This window comes from Microcaecilia unicolor, chromosome 4 (genome assembly GCF_901765095.1).
Source record: "Microcaecilia unicolor chromosome 4, aMicUni1.1, whole genome shotgun sequence".
Lineage (NCBI taxonomy): Eukaryota > Metazoa > Chordata > Amphibia > Gymnophiona > Siphonopidae > Microcaecilia > Microcaecilia unicolor.
This window is the reverse complement of record NC_044034.1, coordinates 308,438,760-308,457,976: the sequence shown is the minus strand read 5'-3', so window position 1 is coordinate 308,457,976 and position 19,217 is coordinate 308,438,760. Positions and strand designations below refer to the sequence as shown.

The following is a 19,217-nucleotide window of genomic DNA, read 5'->3' as shown; positions in this document are numbered from 1 at the left end:
TCTTCCACATACTGTCCCAGGAACTCCAGAACTTTTCACCTTATGGCATCTCCACATATGCACTTTTATAAAACTTAGTCCATGCTGTGGAATCTAACAAAATACCCGACAAGGATCCTTGTTTCTCCAGGTCTTGTGCATTCTTCAGGGGATTCACAAACTTGGTGCACTTGGTGAAACAAGGATACTTGTCACGTCTCATTTTGGAAGGTGGCTCCTACACCTACCTTCATAGAGAGGACATAGCAGGGGGATTATATTACTTTAACAGAATCTAAATCTAGCCATGTTGTGATAATATTTAGGAATCAGTATTCAATGTGATTTAATGAGCCAGGAGAAGCTCCTCACTGGTTAAATCGCTTGTACGGGGCTGATATTGAGCAGCATTTATCAAACTGATAACCAGCTATTTTATGGGCAGTGGGGGCGGAGTTGGCACTTATAGTGGTTAAGTGCCAATATTAATGATTTAACTGCCTAAGAGGGTCTTTTACTAAGCTGTGGTAGCGTTTCTAGCTCGCGGTACAAATCAGCTGGCGGTAAATGCCGAGACACCAGCTGATTTGTACTATGAGTTAAAAATGCTACTGCAGCTCAGTAAAAGACCTCTTAAGTTAACCAGACAAAATCAGACCGCATAAAACACAGTCCTATCTTGATGTGCTTCACCTTAACTGGTTAACTGCTGAATATGGCACTTAACCAGATAAGGGCAAGCCAGTTGCATAAACCCAAATATTCAATGCCAGTACCTGGATATCGCCCAACATTGAATATCTGGGGATAACACCAGCAGTGGCAAAAAAAGAAAAAGGTTATCACTGCCCACTGAACATCTACCTCATACCTAATAATTAGCTCAGTTGCCTGGCACAAATTTCATACCCAGGAATTAAGTTGGTAGGGCTGTGCAGCCAGAAAGCTTTTGCTTTGTTGCCATTTCTTGAAATGTTTGTTTTGAGTTTTTTTCCTTATGTCAACATAGGAATAATGTTAAGAACATGTGTACTTTTGAGAGCTTGTGCACTGTTTATAAATAATCACACTCTTTTAAGAGATTTGCACTGTTTGTAAACAGCACACTCTTTTGCGAGATTGTGCACACTTTTTCCCGATCGTGCACGCATGCATTCACTATTCATTCATGCACAATGGTTTGCACATGAGCACTATTGAAAGAGTGTGTGGTCTTTAGAAGAGTCCACACTATTGATGGCACAAGAAGAAGTACAACATTGTGCTTTTTTTCTGCTCGTTTTCATTTGCCAATGGAGTAAAATGATATAGGATATGGTTTTTTTTTACATTTCCTATGTTGTTTCAAATGAATGCACATCCCTACAAGGTGGTCTCACCATGTTTTACTGAAGCTACTGATATGCAGAGATGGCACATGGTTTGAGTGAGGAATAGTCTACGAATGCAAAGGAAAGCAACAAACTAGTGAATATAAGGAAATTTTAAAAAGACCCCCTTCTACCCTTTCCACTCTCACTTTATCCATGAATACAGGATGTGCCTGCCCTCAAATTAGAAACCTACTCGGGTTGGCCTGGAGGCAGATATGGACAGAACAATGGAGAGGAAGAAAGCTGGGAAATGAGAAGAGGGCTGAGAACAATTGTGGTGTTTATTAAATTTCCCAATCAGAAAATTCAGGAACTAAATTGAGAAACACCGACTCAGTGCACTGAGTACAAAACTGACATGCTAAGCTGGCATCTCTTTCTGCTATTTGAGAAGCAAAATATAGATAGATACTATTAGCTTCTCTTGCTGTTGAGCAATGTTTAAGCAGAGACAAACCTTCATCTATTCAGTAACAAAACATGTACTTATGGGTCACAGAGACAGCCTCCCTGTATAACAACATTGGAGTAAAGTCAATAGAATCCATAATGCCTTACCGAGAATGAAGGCGCTTTTGTCACTCTTTCTCCATTCTTTAAATAGTATGTTTCAGTGTAGGTTTTGGATATTAGGTCCCTGGAAGGAAAACAATACCTTTTTTATTAGGAGCTGTAGAATTTATTTTTATAGTGGGCCAATGAGTATATTAAGTGACAGAAGCAAAAGTAGCATTATAAAAGCTATCATCATACTTGCAAATACATGATTGATAGGTTACATGATTAAATATGATATTGTGTATAACAGTGGCTCTCAACCCAGTCCTCGGGGCACACCCATCCTTCAGATTTACAGGATATGCACAATGAATATGCATGAGATAGATTTGCATGCAATGTTTCCTTGCTGGTATGCAAATCTATCTCATGCATATTTATTGTGGATACCCTGAAAACCTGACTGGCTGGGTGTGCCGCGAAGGCTGGGTTGAGAAGTACTGAAATACTACTACTACTACTACTTATCATTTCTATAGCGCTACTTGACATACGCAGCGCTGTACACTTGAACATGAAGAGACAGTCCCTGCTCGACAGAGCTTACAATCTAATTAGGACAGACAAACAGGACAAATAAGAGATAAGGGAATATTAAAGTTCCTGCTCTGGAGTGTGCAAAGCCTCAATTTTAGAAGAGCTTTTTATATCTTGGTAGTATGAGTATTAATCTGTAAACTAATGTAATGCAATTAAAATAGTGTGCCCCTAAAAGCTGGATGTAAAGGGTAGCATGACTCATGCACAATGGCCCACTGTTGCACGTTATTAAGTTTGTACAGGGTTTATAGGTATGACAACAATGCAGGGACTGTCTCTTCATGTTCAAGTGTACAGTGCTGCGTATGTCTAGTAGCGCTATAGAAATGATAAGTAGTAGTAGTAGTATGTTCTTGATTTTGTATCTGTAGGCAGATACAGTGCACTCCATTTAAATGCACATCAGATAAGCGCATGCTCTGTTTAACTGCATGCCGTACTTCGGTCCCATTCTTGGCGCCATCAATTTCTATGGGGACAAACTTCGGTTTAGCGCACCACTAAGTGCAAGATTCGCTTATATGCATGGTTGAAGACCGCTCCTCTGCAGGAAAGACTCTGCATGGGTGCGCGCACGGAATATGAAAGCCGATTGGCATGTGACAACCAATGAGATTTCAAATTTACCGCCCCTTTAACTGCCACAGGCAGAATAAGCAAAAGAATGTTGTTAGAGTGTACACTGGGGTTGTCGTCGTCGTCGCGCAACTGTAAGACTTTAACACTGGCTGAAGGAATAGAAGTTCTTAAAAAATTAGGAAACAAACAAGGTCAAGCATCTATTGCTAAAGAATATGGTGTCAATCCCAGTCAAATATCTTGAAGCAGAAAGACCAGCTTCTGGAAGACTGACAAAACAATATAAATCCACAACGGAAACGAAAACGTGCGGGAAAAGCTGAGGAGGTAGAAGATGCTCTTCTTCTGTGGTTTTCTCAAGTCAGGAGCAGACAGTTTCCTGTCAGTGGTCCACTGCTTATGGAGAAAGCTAATCAGCTAGCTGAAAGTCTTGGACTAACTGAATTCAAAGCCACTGTTGGATGGTTGGAAAGAAACAGCATGGTGAAAAACAAGACGCTGATGACTTTGGTGCTGAAAATTGGGTTGTTTCAGTTCTTCCTACCATCTTGAACGAGTTTGCACTTCGTGACATTTTCAATGCTGCCAAAAACGGTCTCTACTGGCAAGCAATTCCTGATGGAACACTTGCATTCGAACAAGCCAAAACTACAGGAGGTAAAACGTCGAAGGACCGACCGACGATCCTGCTGCAATATGGATGGGAGTGAGAAGTTGGAACCACTCGTCATTGGAAAGAGCAAACAGCCCTGTTGCTTCAAGAATGTTAAGCTACTTTCTATGTCATATGAGGCTAATTCAAATTCATGGATGACTGGGGAAATTTGGAAGCAGTGGCTAAAGAAGTTAGACACTAGAATGCGGACACAAAAGCGTTAGATTTTGTTGCTTTGTGATAATTGTGCTGCACACAGTGATGATGTCAGGCTGTCTAACGTCAAGTTGGTCTTCCTGTCAACAAACACTACCTCTCTGATCCAACCTATGGATCAGGGCACAATAGCCAATTTCAAACAACATTATCGTGCTCTTGTGCTATGTCGTCTGATGAGCATTATGGATGACCAGACTGGCAAGGATAAACGTGCTGTTGAACTGGCTCATAATCTATCACTGTTGGATTCCCTACATATACAGAAAGAAGTCTGGAATCGTGTTGCACAGGCAACCATTGTGAACTGCTACAAGCGGGCAAGCTTTGTTAGGGATGTGGAGAGGGACGAAACAGATGCAGCTGTTGCAAACGCGTCAGATGAACAGGCTATTGACATCCTAGCCTGTGTTACTGAAGAGGAGTTTCATCACTATGTAGTTATTGATTACGATCTACAAACAGCTGACGACAGCACTGATGTCCAGATATGCACCTACATGCAGGCAACGACTGATGATGAAACAGATGATGAAATGAGCAGCGAGGCACATGCTGACGAAATTCAACAACCTCCTGTCACTTTTGCAAGAGCGCTGGAGAGTCTCAACACCGTGCGGGCCTATCTGGAGGCCACTGGATGTCAGTGCTATGACAGTTTTTACTGTCTGGCAGACGTAGTCTATGGAACTCACAGACACGAGTGTACAGAGGACTATGACTGGTTACTTCAAGTAAGCCTAATGTCAGTTAACGGAGACTGTATAACGTCAGTTAATGGAGACTATATACTGTACGTATAATAAACAGTACTGTACATATGTTTATCAGATGTCAAGTTTCTTTGGGTCACAACGGTTAAGTGTCTGAGTAAGTGGAACCAATGTTTCAGCCATCGTGCTGCAGCTTTCTGGGTATGCTGTGAGGTATGCAGTTTGTCTTTATTTATAATGGATTCTCAAACCCGATTGGCTAGGATTTGAGGTGGGTAGTTTCGTCAGGAAGGAAGAAGATCTCAGAGGGAAATTGAGGCAGGAAAGTCCATTGGGCACAAATCTGAATTTTGACAGGAAAGTTCATTGGCCACAAATTTGAAAGAAACCTCTCACCTCAAACCCCAGCCAATCAGGTTTGAGAACCTATTATCTATATCTATATAAAGAAAAACTGCAGACCTCACATTATACCCTGAGCAAGCCAGCATGATGGCTGGAAATCAGTTCCACTTACCCAGGCATGGTAAGACCTGAACAATTGCAGCAATCATGGCATCAGGCATGGAAGCCTAAGTTTTATTAAAAATTAAAAATAAGTAATATTAAACATTCTTCAGGAACTGCCTAGCACAAATATAACTTCTCCACTATATTGCTTTGGGCTCCAACTAAACTATATGCACACCCTGAAAAGGTTGTATTCATTTTTATGCCTTTTCTTTTATTCTTTTTGGCTTCTAGTATTACAAGACTGGTGTATCTATATAGGAAGCTGATCTTATTTATTTATTTTATTTGTTACATTTGTATCCCACATTTTCCCACCTATTTGCAGGCTCAATGTGGCTTACATTGTACAGTAGAGGCGATCGCCAATACCGGTATGAACAAATACAAAGTTAGGTTAATGACAGGGTAATGATCAAATGTGAGAGGCACATTGGAGGTTATAAGGAAGAATGGTTAGGTTATGTCCACTACAAACTTATATCTTGTGTTGCGGGATTAAGGCATTTAGGTAGGATCATTGGGGTATGCCTTTTCGAATAGGTAAGTCTTTAGGAGTTTCCGGAAGTTTACTTGGTCATATGTTGTTTTCACGGCAATTGGTAGTGCGTTCCATAGTTGTGTACTTACATAAGAGAAGCTGGATGCATAGGTTGATTTGTATTTGAGTCCTTTGCAGCTTGGGTGGTGGAGATTTAGGTATTTTCATGTTGGTCTTGTTGAGTTTATTTTTATTTTTGTTACACTTGTACCCCGCGCTTTCCCACTCATGGCAGGCTCAATGCGGCTTACATGGGGCAATGGAGGGTTAAGTGACTTGCCCAGAGTCACAAGGAGCTGCCTGTGCCTGAAGTTGGAATCAAACTCAGTTCCTCAGTTCCCCAGGACCAAAGTCCACCACCCTAACCACTAGGCCACTCCTCCACTGTTTCTGTTTGGTAGGTCTATAAGGTCTGTCATGTATCCCGGGGCATTGCTGTAGATGATTTTATGAACCAGGGTGCAGATTTTGAGCGCGATACATTCTTTGATTGGGAGCCAGTGTAGTTTTTCTAATAGTGGTTTGGCGCTTTCGAATCTAGTTGTTCCGAATATAAGCCTGGCTGCTGTGTTTTGTGCAGTTTGTAGTTTTTTAATGATTTGTTCTTTACATCCCGCATATATTCCGTTACAGTAGTCTAGATGGCTTAGTACCATGGATTGCACCAGGTTGCAAAATATTTCCCTTGGGAAGAAAGGTTTCACCCGTTTGAGCTTCCACATTGAATGAAACATTTTCTTTGTTGTAGCTTTCGCTTGGCTCTCTAGTGTGAGGTTTCGGTCGATTGTTACTCCGAGAATTTTCAGGTTGTCTGAGATAGGGAGAGTGTAGTCTGGGGTAGTTATGTTGGTGGGTTTGGTTGTATTATATTGGGATGAGAGGATAAGGCAGTGGGTTTTTTCTGTGTTAAGTTTTAGTTGAAATGCATTTGCCTATGAGTACATGATGTTTAAGCTGAATTTGATTTCTTTGGTGATTTCTGTTAGATCATTTTTGTAAGGGATGTACAATGTGACATCATCAGCGTATATGAAAGGGTTAAGGGTTAATGCTCTATATCATTGTCTTTAATTATCTGACTGATTATATTCTTGCTAAGTCCTTTTATGTTATTGTTCACAATACAGTTCATGAGCACATTATAGTATAGTTGTTTGTTGTTGAATTCAACTTGGTGTCTGTTATAATTTAGAGTGAAAGGGGTTCGTTGACAAGAACTCAGGACGCTGCTATATATTGTGATACCAAATAGCCAGTACAGGTCCCAAAACCCTGATTCCAGGTATAGGAGAACTAAATCCCACAACCCAAACTACTCATCCCTGAAGGTGTACCAAGACCTACCTCCCTGCAGGACATAATCAGTTACAGGGTTACAAAAAGGGGGCCCTGGGGCTACACACATATAAGCAAAACAAAATAATTGTACACGTTTTGACATGTACAATTATTTTGACTGGTTCAGGGCTCAGGGCTTATAGTTTATATGCTTATAGTTTATAAACAAGGGTTTATTGCTACTTGATCTTGCATCCAATAGATAGCAATATATGCTGAATAATTGTGAGATGTTTGTCAGTTACCAGCCAATATCAGATCAGTGTAGTAATGCTGCAAGCAGGGCCGGCGTTAGGGGGTGACAAACAGTGGAGTTGACCTGGGCCCCCATGCCACAGGGGCTCCAATGTGCCTCAAGCTGAAGAAGATATAGCTTGTAGGCAGGCTTTGGGGGCCCCTTCTCAGTTTCTGCCCTGGGCTCCTGCATGTCTAACACCAGCCCTGGTTGTTAATCTACTAGCTTGTTACCTATCTGGAAGCTTAAAAACTGATATATAAATTTGAGGACTGTCTGTGCATCGTGCAGAATACAAAGGAAACGCTCCTAGTTTTTGCTGTTGTGTCTTTCCGTAAGCAGCCACTCTTTTTAAAATGCCTTTTTCTTCCAGGAAGTATACTGAATGTCAATATACACAGATTTGGTTGCTATGCTTAAATGTTGGGAAATGTTCTTTTCCGAGAAAGGACGGATTTATAATTAGAAAGGATTTTTTTTCATTGATGTAGCAGAATAAACCCCATAAAATGACTTAAACTAACACAGGTCAGGTTTCATGACTGAAAGCAAAAACAGTCATGAGGCCTCATGATTCCAAAGCACATGATACTATGAGCAAAAGAGTGTGGTTAATGCTTACAACACCTGTTAACCAGTACTCTAAGCCCAGCATAACTAAATGATAAAAATAAAATAAACTTACACTGTTTTTTCAAGATGAAGCACCAATGGATTCCCTTGCACGTTGAGTCTATACTGCACACTGTCTGGATAACTACCCTGAAAATATATTTCCAAAATGTAGTTAATCTGTGGAAAATCCAATTAACAATGCTGCATTCTTTGACTTTTCCAATATGCTGACCAACTTTATACAGTGAATTTAGTAATGATAGGAAAACTTTGACCTACATTTCCTGGCCCTTTATTTTTCCAATAGAAAATTCTGCCACTTGTTGAATAATTACGTCCTCCTGCAGTCCATAAGTCCAATATTATTTTTGTTATGACAATTTTATTTGAAGGACTATGCTGCTAAACCCAGAGGCGATACAAGACTTTTGCCAACAACAAAATTTGGCATCAGTCCCACAGGATTTGCTTTGGATTTCCTGCTGATTCAAGGGAAGCCAGTAGTGGGCTTCCACAAATTGGCCGCATCTACATTGCAGTAGCTCTACTGGGAGCCATGGAATGGATTTTACTGATGGTTCTGTTTCTAAATTTAGAAAGGTTTATCAAAATTTCAACCAGACAAAAATCAACTTAGTGGCAGAAGGAGTGGCGTAGCCAGGACTGATCAGTGGTGTAGCCAAAGTGGATGGGCACAACATTTTTCCCTGTTCTTCCCTGTTTTCTGCCCTCTCCCCCAAAGTGCCTCCCAACTCAAATTCTAATACCTGAGTTGGTGTGGATTCTCAAGGTCAACCAGCTGAAGTGGCCCTCCTCCAGTGGCCAAAACGCTCCCCTATGCAGTGGAAATGTCTGCAGACCAGCAACATGCCAGCCCCCGGTTCATACTCAGTTTTTGCACATGTGCAAAAACTGAGCATGTGCAGGGGGCCAGTTCCACCAACTGCAGACAGTAGAGGAGTTCTGGTTGCCAGAATAGGACCTCTTCAGCTGGTGGGGATTCAGGATCCCTTTCAGCCATAGCAAGGAGGCTGAAACTTTAGATGAGTCTGAGCCCAAAGCGGGTGGGCCCTGGCCCACTAGTGGTTATGCCACTGTTGATACTATCACTAGTTCTCATTGACCTATTCCATCGGCATCTGACTATGAGGGCCTGACTCCAAATTTGAGAGGTCATGGTCCATTCAGGCCCACTTTGATTATATTCCTGGACTCCAAGCAATCTGCTGCTTGAGATGATGGATAAAGTGGTGCCCGCCCTTCTCCCAAAGAACTAAGAGCTAGGGGGGAGAAGTCCACTCTCAGAGGTCCAGTCTGGGAGCTGGGGGAAAGTAGGGTGATGCAGGGTCCCTTCCTTCAGACTATTGCTGAAGACTCCACCTATTCTTTCAACCCCTTCCTGCCCCACAGTGCTAGTCTCCCAGAAAGCAATGAGAGAAGCTCAGAAGCCCCAACATAACACCTTCAATCTATACAAAAACTACAAGGGGGTAGGGAAGTTCAATGGCCCCGACAAATACAAATACAAATACAGAGATGCTCTTCACCAAATGCAGAATAAGTGAATACAAATTAGAAAACGTGCAGACAAAAATTGAAATGGAGACCCCAAGAAGCCAGGCTCTGCATGCAGTGCAACACTAGGAACAGAAACATGTTTCCTTCCTCTTGGACTGTACAAAATACAAACATAAATCTTACAAGGGATGCTTATTCCAAAGATGATACAGTTCAATATTAAACAGAAAGTAAATCTCCTTTTTCTATCTCTGTTGTTTAGACATTTTGGACTAAATTCTATATATGACCCCCCCCCCCCCCCAAAAAAAAAAAAAACCCTGCTCAGCGCTATTCTATAAACCACGCTTAAAGATAGGCACGGTTTATAGAATAGTGCTTATGTCAAGGAAACTTAACTACATTTAGGTACAGCTGTTTACATCAACAGAAATGTGCTGCAAATGATTGTACCTAAATGAGGCATGGATTCCACCTTATTTGATAACTACTCTCGTATCAGAAAGGAATGTCCCCGATCCACCCATGACCGTCCCATTTCTATGCCCCCATTTTTGAATCACATGTAAAATTTAGGCTCAGATCTCATACCTAAATTTAGGCACATACATTTCAATTAAATTAGTGCCAATAATTGCTTGTGAAAAAGCCAATTATCAGCGCTAATTAGCTCATTATTCAATTAAATTGCATGTGCAAATTGGGTACCTGCTCAAATTTGCACACATATTTTTAGTGCATTTTGAGTTAGGCCATTTATTTTCCTAACTGCATTGATCTGGGCTATATTTTTGCCACTTTTCTAAATAGTCTCTCTCCCCCTCCCCTCAGCTCAATCTGATTCCCTGTACTCCCCTCCTTAGCTTCTGCTGGCACTGAATCTTTTAGTCCTCTTCCCCTTCCTGCTTCCAGCATCAGCCCCCTTTTCCTACCCCCACCACATTCCCAGCATTTTCCAGCATCAGCCCCTTCTCGTCCACCATCATCTTTTTGCCACACCATCTTTGTCATCTTTCCACATCTTTTATTAACCTGCACTCTCCTTCACCACTTCCCAAATCCATCTTTGGTTTTGCTCCTTCATCTTAATCATCACACTCTTCATATTTTATTCCCACTGTCCTCCCCCCATCCTGCCCTTAATCTCCCTCATTTTAACCCTTACTTGCCATCTCCCATTCTATCCCTTTTCCCAGTCCACTTTATCCTCTTTATCCCTGCTTCCCCTCTCCCCAGCTGTGAGTCTCTTTGTCTCTGCACATAATCACTGATCCCAGCTCTTCATTCCCATCTCAGTCACCAAGTCACTGCCTTAAGCCCCTTTGAACAGATGTTTCCCCCAGTTACTGAGTGCATGCTCTCTTCCACAACCAACTTCTGTTTGTTCCTATTTTCTCCTACCTGCCCTCACAATGAATAGGTAAACTCCTGATCTTTCAGAATCAAATATCTGAGTTCTCTCTCTCTCTCTTTCTACCTTGGAGCTTCATAATATACCTGCTGCTGTGGTCTCTCTCACCCCTCTTCTTGCTCCTCATCCCTCATTTCTCTCACATGGTTCAAGTATACCCAGCCTTTGCCTTGTGTCTCCTCTTAACCCATCCACCACATGATCATAACTCTCCATTCTGTTCAACATTTGCTCTCCCTTGTCCCCCATCCAGAATTCCCCCTTTCTCTCTTCTCCACCCCATCCAGAATCTCCCCTTACTCTTTCTCTTCTTTACCTCCAGTATCTCCTCTTGTTCTCTCTCTTCTTACCCCCTAGCATCTCCCCTCTCTTCCTTTTCCCCTACCAGAGCCTAGCATCTTCCTCTTCTCTCTGTTCCTTCTCATTGACCAGCATCTTCCCTCATTTTACCCCACCCCCATCCAACATCTCCTCTTGCTCTATCTCCTCTCCTCTCTTCCAGCATTTCCCCTCTTTATATCTCCTCCAGCATCTCCCCTCTTTCTTGTCCCCCATCTAACATCTCTACCCCTATAGCCCATTCAGCATGTCCCTGAGCCTATAGTACCAGCTCAAGATTTTGCTGTATTGGTGCTCACTCCTTCAACACATAATTCCTGTTACTGAGTGGTAGGGACATGGATGTTCAAAGGCTCCAGGCTTACTTTTTCTTTTAGTGCCACTTCTTTGGTTCCATACCACAGCTGATTCACATCTGCTTGTCCAATGACAACTCATGGACTAGTATCAAGGGTCCATGCCCCCCCCAACCTCTTTCCGTATATCGCTGCAATAAGCCCTATCACTATAGCATGGAGGGGCCTTTAAAATTTTGGACATTAGAGAAAAATTGTAAGGACAACTGCTATCCTTTTTATGGATTAAAAGAAAGTGAGGTGTCCACCACGGGAGTACTTGCTACTGCACTAAAATATTTGCCACCTGAGGTGACACGTCACCTTGCCACCCCTAGGTTTAGTTAGAGCTTGATGACAAACAATTGGCACATCTTAAAACTAAAACTACATCAGAATCATAAAATACATATAAATCGCTGAGCTATAATTCAGTTGCAAAGATAATCATAGGTTTTTGGAGGAGCAGGTCCCTGCCAGAATGCAGATTGGATTTTTTTTTTTTAAGTTCTCAGTATATACAATTCATCTCATTTTACTGATATTTTTCTAAATCCCAAATCCAGACTACTTAGCATACTGCAGAGGTAGAGAAGGACAGAAACTTTTATTTGCCTTCTATCCTAAAGTACTTATGAAACTCTAATGAACTTTATAGATCAAACAGAACATAAATAATTGCTTTGCTATGCAAACAAGAAATGGTAGAATAAGGAAGCTCTTTACTCTTGGTGATCTGCCCAGTGGTAATAGGGCAAAGAAACTACTCTGTGTAATATTTCCTTAGGGCAGTGGTTCCCAAACTTGGTCCTGTAGGCACCCCAGCCAGTCAGATTTTCAAGCTACCCACAATGAATATTCATGAGAGAGATTTGCATGCAGTGGAGGCAGTGGGGAGTCAATATTTAAAAGCACTTATGCTGTCGATGGTAGCAGTAGGTACATAAGTGCTTTAAAAATATCCCAGTGGTTGAATGTATAATTTTGGCTATATAAAACAGCCAAAGCTGTACTGTATGTTTTAAAAAAAGAGACATGGTTTAGGGCAGAGCAAGGACAGACAATAAAGTTATATGGCCAGTGGTGAAATTCAGCTGCTTGAATGTATAACATATATGTCCAAGCGGTGACCTGTAACTAGCAAGTCTAAACATTTAGCTTAAATGTTTTAAGTTTTATATGTGGGTCTTCAAAGCCAATATTTAGACAGATAGGGTCAGATTCTACATATGGCGCCTAGATTTGCATGCCGAAATCCAGCTGCATTCTAAAACTACACGCATACCTTAATTGACTCAATAAGCCAATCAGCGTTTTTAACAGCACTTGACAAGCAATAATGAGTACTAATTCACAGTAACTGCAAGTTACACGTACAACTTAGTAAGTGCATTCTATAATGAACTGCGCCTAAATGGTGAAGCGCAAAGTTGAAAATAAATGCACTCAGTTCAAAGGGGAATCTTTATGGGCTTTTTGTGGGTGTTCCAAAATTTTCATGCATAGTTATATAATACGGCCCAGTCTGCCTAAATCTACATGCCGGTATTTATACCAGGTTTTCGTTGGTGTAAATGGGCATGTGCAGATTTAGGCGCGATATCGACTAAACATATTCTATATACTGCATGGAACTCTTATAGAATATGCTTAAGCAAAGCTGAGTTCCGAGTGGAATTTTGAGGCACCATATATAGAATCTGGCCTATAGAGGGCAATTCTACAAGTGGACACCTCTATTTAAGTACATAAGTAATGCCATACTGGGAAAAGACCAAGGGTCCATCGAGCCTAGCATCCTGTCCACGACAGCGGCCAATCCAGGCCAAGGGCACCTGGCAAGATTCCCAAACGTACAAACATTCTATACATGTTATTCCTGGAATTTTGGAGTTTTCCAAGTCCGTTTAGTAGCGGTTTATGGACTTGTCCTTTAGGAAATCGTCCAACCCCTTTTTAAACTCTGCTAAGCTAACCGCCTTCACCACTTTCTCCGGCAACGAATTCCAGAGTTTAATTACACGTTGGGTGAAGAAAATTTTTCTCCGATTTGTTTTAAATTTACTACACTGTAGTTTCATCGCATGCCCCCTAGTCCTAGTATTTTTGGAAAGCGTGAACAGACGCTTCACATCCACCTGTTCCACTCCACTCATTATTTTATATACCTCTATCATGTCTCCCCTCAGCCGTCTCTTCTCCAAGCTGTATAGCCCTAGCCTCCTTAGTCTTTCTTCATAGGGAAGTCGTCCCATCCCCGCTATCATTTTAGTCGCCCTTCGCTGCACCTTTTCCAATTCTACTATATCTTTCTTGAGATGCGGCGACCAGAATTGAACACAATACTCAAGGTGCGGTCGCACCATGGAGCGATACAACGGCATTATAACATCCTCACACCTGTTTTCCATACCTTTCCTGATAATACCCAACATTCTATTCGCTTTCTTAGCCGCAGCAGCACACTGAGCAGAAGGTTTCAGTGTGTTATCGACGACGACATCCAGATCCCTTTCTTGGTCCGTAACTCCTAACGTGGAACCTTGCATGACGTAGCTATAATTTGGGTTCTTTTTTTCCCACATGCATCACCTTGCACTTGCTCACATTAAACATCATCTGCCATTTAGCCGCCCAGTCTCCCAGTCTCGTAAGGTCCTCTTGTAATTTTTCACAATCCTGTCGCGATTTAACGACTTTGAATAACTTTGTGTCATCAGCAAATTTAATTACCTCGCTAGTTACTCCCATCTCTAAATCATTTATAAATATATTAAAAAGCAGCGGTCCTAGCACGGACCCCTGAGGAACCCCACTAACTACCCTCCTCCATTGTGAATACTGCCCATTTAACCCCACTCTCTCTTTCCTATCCTTCAACCAGTTTTTAATCCACAATAGGACATTTCCTCCTATCCCATGACCCTCCAATTTCCTCTGTAGCCTTTCATGAGGTACCTTGTCAAACGCCTTTTGAAAATCCAGATACACAATATCAACCGACTCCCATTTGTCCACATGTTTGTTCACTCCTTCAAAGAATTGAAGTAAATTGGTCAGGCAAGATTTCCCCACACAAAAGCCATGCTGACTCGGTCTCAGTAATCCATGTCCTCGGATGTGCTCTGTAATTTTGTTTTTGATAATAGCCTCTACCATTTTTCCCGGCACCGACGTCAGACTCACCGGTCTATAATTTCCCGGATCTCCCCTGGAGCCTTTTTTAAAAATGGGCGTTACATTGGCCATCCTCCAATCTTCCGGTACCACGCTCGATTTTAAGGATAAGTTGCATATCACTAGCAGTAGCTCCGCAAGCTCGTTTTTCAGTTCTATTAGTACTCTAGGATGAATACCATCCGGTCCAGGAGATTTGCTACTCTTCAGTTTGCCGAACTGCCCCATTACGTCCTCCAGGTTTACCGTGAAGTCAGTAAGTTTCTCCGACTCGTCCGCTTGAAATACCATTTCCGACACCGGTATCCCACCCAAATCTTCCTCGGTGAAGACCGAAGCAAAGAATTCATTCAGTCTCTCCGCTATGTCTTTGTCTTCCTTGATCGCCCCTTTTACCCCTCGGTCATCCAGCAGCCCAACCGATTCTTTTGCCGGCTTCCTGCTTTTAATATACCGAAAAAAATTTTTACTATGTTTTTTTGCCTCTAATGCTATCTTTTTTTCATACTCCCTCTTGGCCTTCTTAATCTGCGCCTTGCATTTGCTTTGACACTCCTTATGCTGTTTCTTGTTATTTTCAGACGGTTCCGTCTTCCATTTTCTGAAGGCGTTTCTTTTAGCCCTAATAGCTTCCTTCACCTCACTTTTCAACCAGGCCGGGTGTCTTTTGGACTTCCGTCTTTCTTTTCTAATTCGCGGAATATGTATGGCCTGGGCCTCCAGGATGGTATTTTTGAACAGCGTCCACGCCTGATGTCACATGATGAAATCCTATCCTATTTTATAAAGGCATTAGTGCCCAGATTCTGTTATATAATACTGGTGTAACCCAGTATTGGTTCACTTTACATTTGTGCTTCCGCACATCGAGCTGCTGTAACTGTATTCATGTTAATGTGACAGGGATGGGCGTAACTTACAACATTCTGTAAGTTATACATGTAAATGGGATACATGCCTATATCCTGCCCATGCTCTGCCCATGTGTATGCCCTCTTTGCATTTATGCACAATACCTCTTATGTGTGCCCTTACAGCAGTGATTCCCAAATTGGGTTCCTCAAACACTCTTCAAGGGTTCCATGTCAGTGCAAGTTCTACCTAGTTGGGGACAGGAGCAGTCCTATCTCCTGCTTATGTTGGCTCCAGTATCAAAATGACTGCCAAGACCTCCCGCTGCAGTCTTGTGAGCCATTTTGTCAGCAGAGTCGGCATGGGCAGGAGCAATAAGCTAACACTCACGCCAGCTACCTCACCTAAATGACGTTGCCACCACCGAGTGATCATCATCATGATTCACGCAGACGTCATTTTGCTTTAAACATACACAGTTACCATGGTTTTCCATCATGAGGATCTGATCCTTATTAAAAATGTGTATATGGAGAAAGGTTAAGGTTCTCATAGACTGGTGTAAGAGCCCCCAGAAAAGAGGTGGAAGAGGGTAGTCGTAGAATATGTCAGGAAGCAGCAGGATCTGATCAGTTTGCACTGAAGAAAACATGTGAAAGTTGAAGAACCATGTTTTAAAGTGGCATTGTTTAGGTGAGGTGGCCCATGTGAGGGTCAGCTTATTCAGGATGATATATTCCAAATTTTATTGAATTTGTCAAGTTTTGACAGAGTTATATAGAAACAATCTTTGTATAGTTTTTATTTTTAAACACAGTATATGTACTACTAAAAATAATGCATACCATTATGGTAAATAGTTTAACGGTGAGTTATATTTACACGAGACTGATATACCATCACTAACTATCCAGGATGACTGGTTATTGGCGAACCTATCCCACTGTGAACCTTCTTAAAAAAGGCCTTTTACCTTTTGGTTATTTCCATCTGAGTATCCAAAGATGACTAGTTAAAATTATGCATTAATTTTGCCATCCAAAATCTACCCCTTCACTTTATAGGAAAAAATATCTAGAATATTTGACCTTAAAATGTTATATCTTTGCCTGGCATTTCCCCACTTTCCTTAATGCAGCATAATCAGACTCTTTGATGGGAAATAGTGGCAAATGTATGCAAAGGGGCATTATCTGAAGAAAACATAGGGGCTCTTTTATTAAGTTGCACTTAGTAAAACAGCACAGCGCATTTTCACGTGAGCCTTTCCTACACACCAATTTCTAGCACAGCCATCATAAAGGACATTTATCTATTTGTTTTATTTCTGGCCATGCACTAATGCTAGTATTAGCGTGCTGTCATTTAAAAAAATTACCATGGGAGCAATTACAGCCTCCTATTTAGAAGATGCTAAGGATCCTGTGTTGTGGACCCACTAACCATTTAATGTGGTGGTAATGTCAGAGTGCCAGCCAATTAGTGCTTCCACACACTGACACTACCACACACTTTAGCACATCCTGCATTAAGTCATTTATACGGTGTTAGATGTGTGTTAGCATGTAATGCAGCATAGCAAAAAGGCCTTATAAAATCCTCTTTACTAAAGTGTGATAAAAGTTTGCAGCTCAGCCACTAGAGGTAGTAGTGTAAGACCACTACTAGGGTTATGGGTACCATTCTGATGTCAAGCTGGCTACGGGGCAGCAGTGTCAGAATCACTCCTGCCCCTGACTGGATACTAGGTAACCCCCAGTAAGAGATGGGGATGTGATAGTAATTGATGAATGTTGGGGAGGGGGGCGCAGGACAAAGGGTATTTGATGGATGTTAGGCCATGGTAGATGCATTGCAGATAGAACAGATGTACTTTCCACCTTCTTTTTAGGAGATGGTAAGTATTTGAAGAGATAGCAGCAAATTCATTTGGTAACTGCTAATTCACATGGTAACTACTTACAGCACTTTAGTAAATGAGTGCAATAATTTGCTACACAATATAATACTATATATATACACCTCTTATCTACATGTACAACAACTCATTGCATGACATTTGTTAGCATTTACCTTTGTGTCTCTTTTATGTACAGAGTGGAGTTTCTGTGGGTATACCACTTCATATTGTGTTACGCCAGGTAATGGATCTAAGGCACTGGCTGCAAGAGAAAGAGAGTGTATTAGAGAAGAACACAACACAGTGCATGAATGTTGAGTATTTCATGTTCAGAAGATGATTCAAGTAGGGTTTATTCAACATTTATGCTATCCCTTCTTCCTTACAATGGCCAAGAAATATCAGCATGGACCATAACTTCAGCTTAACTGAAAGAGAGCAAAACAACAATTCTGCTATCTTAGGACATGCAGTACTGTGAGCATGTAGCATCATGTCCAAAAGTGACAGAGCCAGTTCTGGGTTTGCTATATAGTATGCATGAAGACATAATCCATGCAAGCCTGTCCTTCCTGATGTGTAGAGGATATACAGATTCTGCCTGGCAGAGACAGCTTGACAGTGATCAATATTGCCTCTACCAGTGTCAAGTGTGTGAACTTTTGATTTGGAAAGCTCTTGTAGTTTCTAGAATTAGGGCTGACCCTTTTGCTTGAGTGACAATGGGAGGAGGAGACACCCCTTTGGAGGAAAACTGATGGAATATACAGCCAAGCTCATGGGAGTGGCCTTAGAAACATTGAAAAAAAATGCAATGAAGGTAGATAAAGACCATATGGCCTATCCAGTTTGCCCATCCATTCCATCTCCTTTCCCCTCCTCTCCTTTAGAGATCCTATGTGCTTGTTCCATGTTATCTTGAATGCAAATATAGTCTTTGTTTCCACCACCTCCACCAGGAGGCCATTCCATGAATCCACCAACCTTTCCATGAGAATGTATTTCCTTGAGTTACTCCTGAGTCTGTCCCCTTTCATTTTCATCCTATGACCCCTCATTTCAGAGCTTCTTTTCAATTGAAAGAGACTTGCCTCCTGTGTATTTATGTCACAGAGGTAATTATGCCTTATCTTTAGGTTACTGCTTCTCAGGCCACTTCATCATTAAGTAAGGGGAGCTTAAGACTGACTAACACAACCAGAACATGGAGGAAAGAAGGAGTAAAGAAACAGTCACAGAATCTGCCAGTTGCATTGATTCCGGTAGATCTAGAATGGGGATCAGATCACTAACACTCCCTTCACAGGAAAAATAAGGAAAGTAACAATGGAAAGCATCTATCCAGGAGACGCATCCACACAGAGAAGCTCAGTAGTAAATCCCACTGGGGAAGGGACCAGCTTCTAGGACTGCTTACATATAAGCTCAAAAAGCCCAGCTCCCTGAGAAACTTCTACCTCATAAAATCTCTCTCTGGAAATCGGTCCAGAGGGAGAAACAATGGTAATGAACTATCTGCAAAGAACCTTTTCTAAAGCAGAGTATTTGCCAGAGTTTCTACTACATCTATTTATTTATTTCTAAACTTTAGAGACCACATGATCCACCATTCTCAGCAGTTTACAAAATAACATACATAATCATATAACAGCACATACAAAACATAATATCAATAATTTAAACATCAAACATTATAAAATCATCTCAAAACCACTTCAATAAGTACATCATCCTTGCCAAGTCACATTAAAGGCAATTTGAAATAGGTTTTCAGCAATTTTTTGAACTGAGCTACATTCCTTATTGCTCACACAGTAAGAGGTAGACTGTTCC

The 19,217-nt window shown here is 41.5% G+C and overlaps 1 protein-coding gene across 2 annotated transcripts in view; it reads right to left on the bottom strand.

Moving 5' to 3' along the window:
• Window positions 1–19,217, bottom strand: part of LOC115469316 (zinc metalloproteinase-disintegrin-like NaMP) — a 126,444-nt gene that overhangs the window by 93,071 nt on the left and 14,156 nt on the right. For both annotated transcript variants that reach the window (XM_030201822.1, XM_030201823.1), the window contains exons 2-4: window positions 17,558–17,646; window positions 7,923–7,999; window positions 1,911–1,989 (exon numbers count right to left, since the gene is read on the bottom strand). In XM_030201822.1, the coding sequence (XP_030057682.1) occupies window positions 1,911–1,989; window positions 7,923–7,999; window positions 17,558–17,646 (245 nt within the window). The remainder of the gene's footprint in view (window positions 1–1,910; window positions 1,990–7,922; window positions 8,000–17,557; window positions 17,647–19,217) is intronic.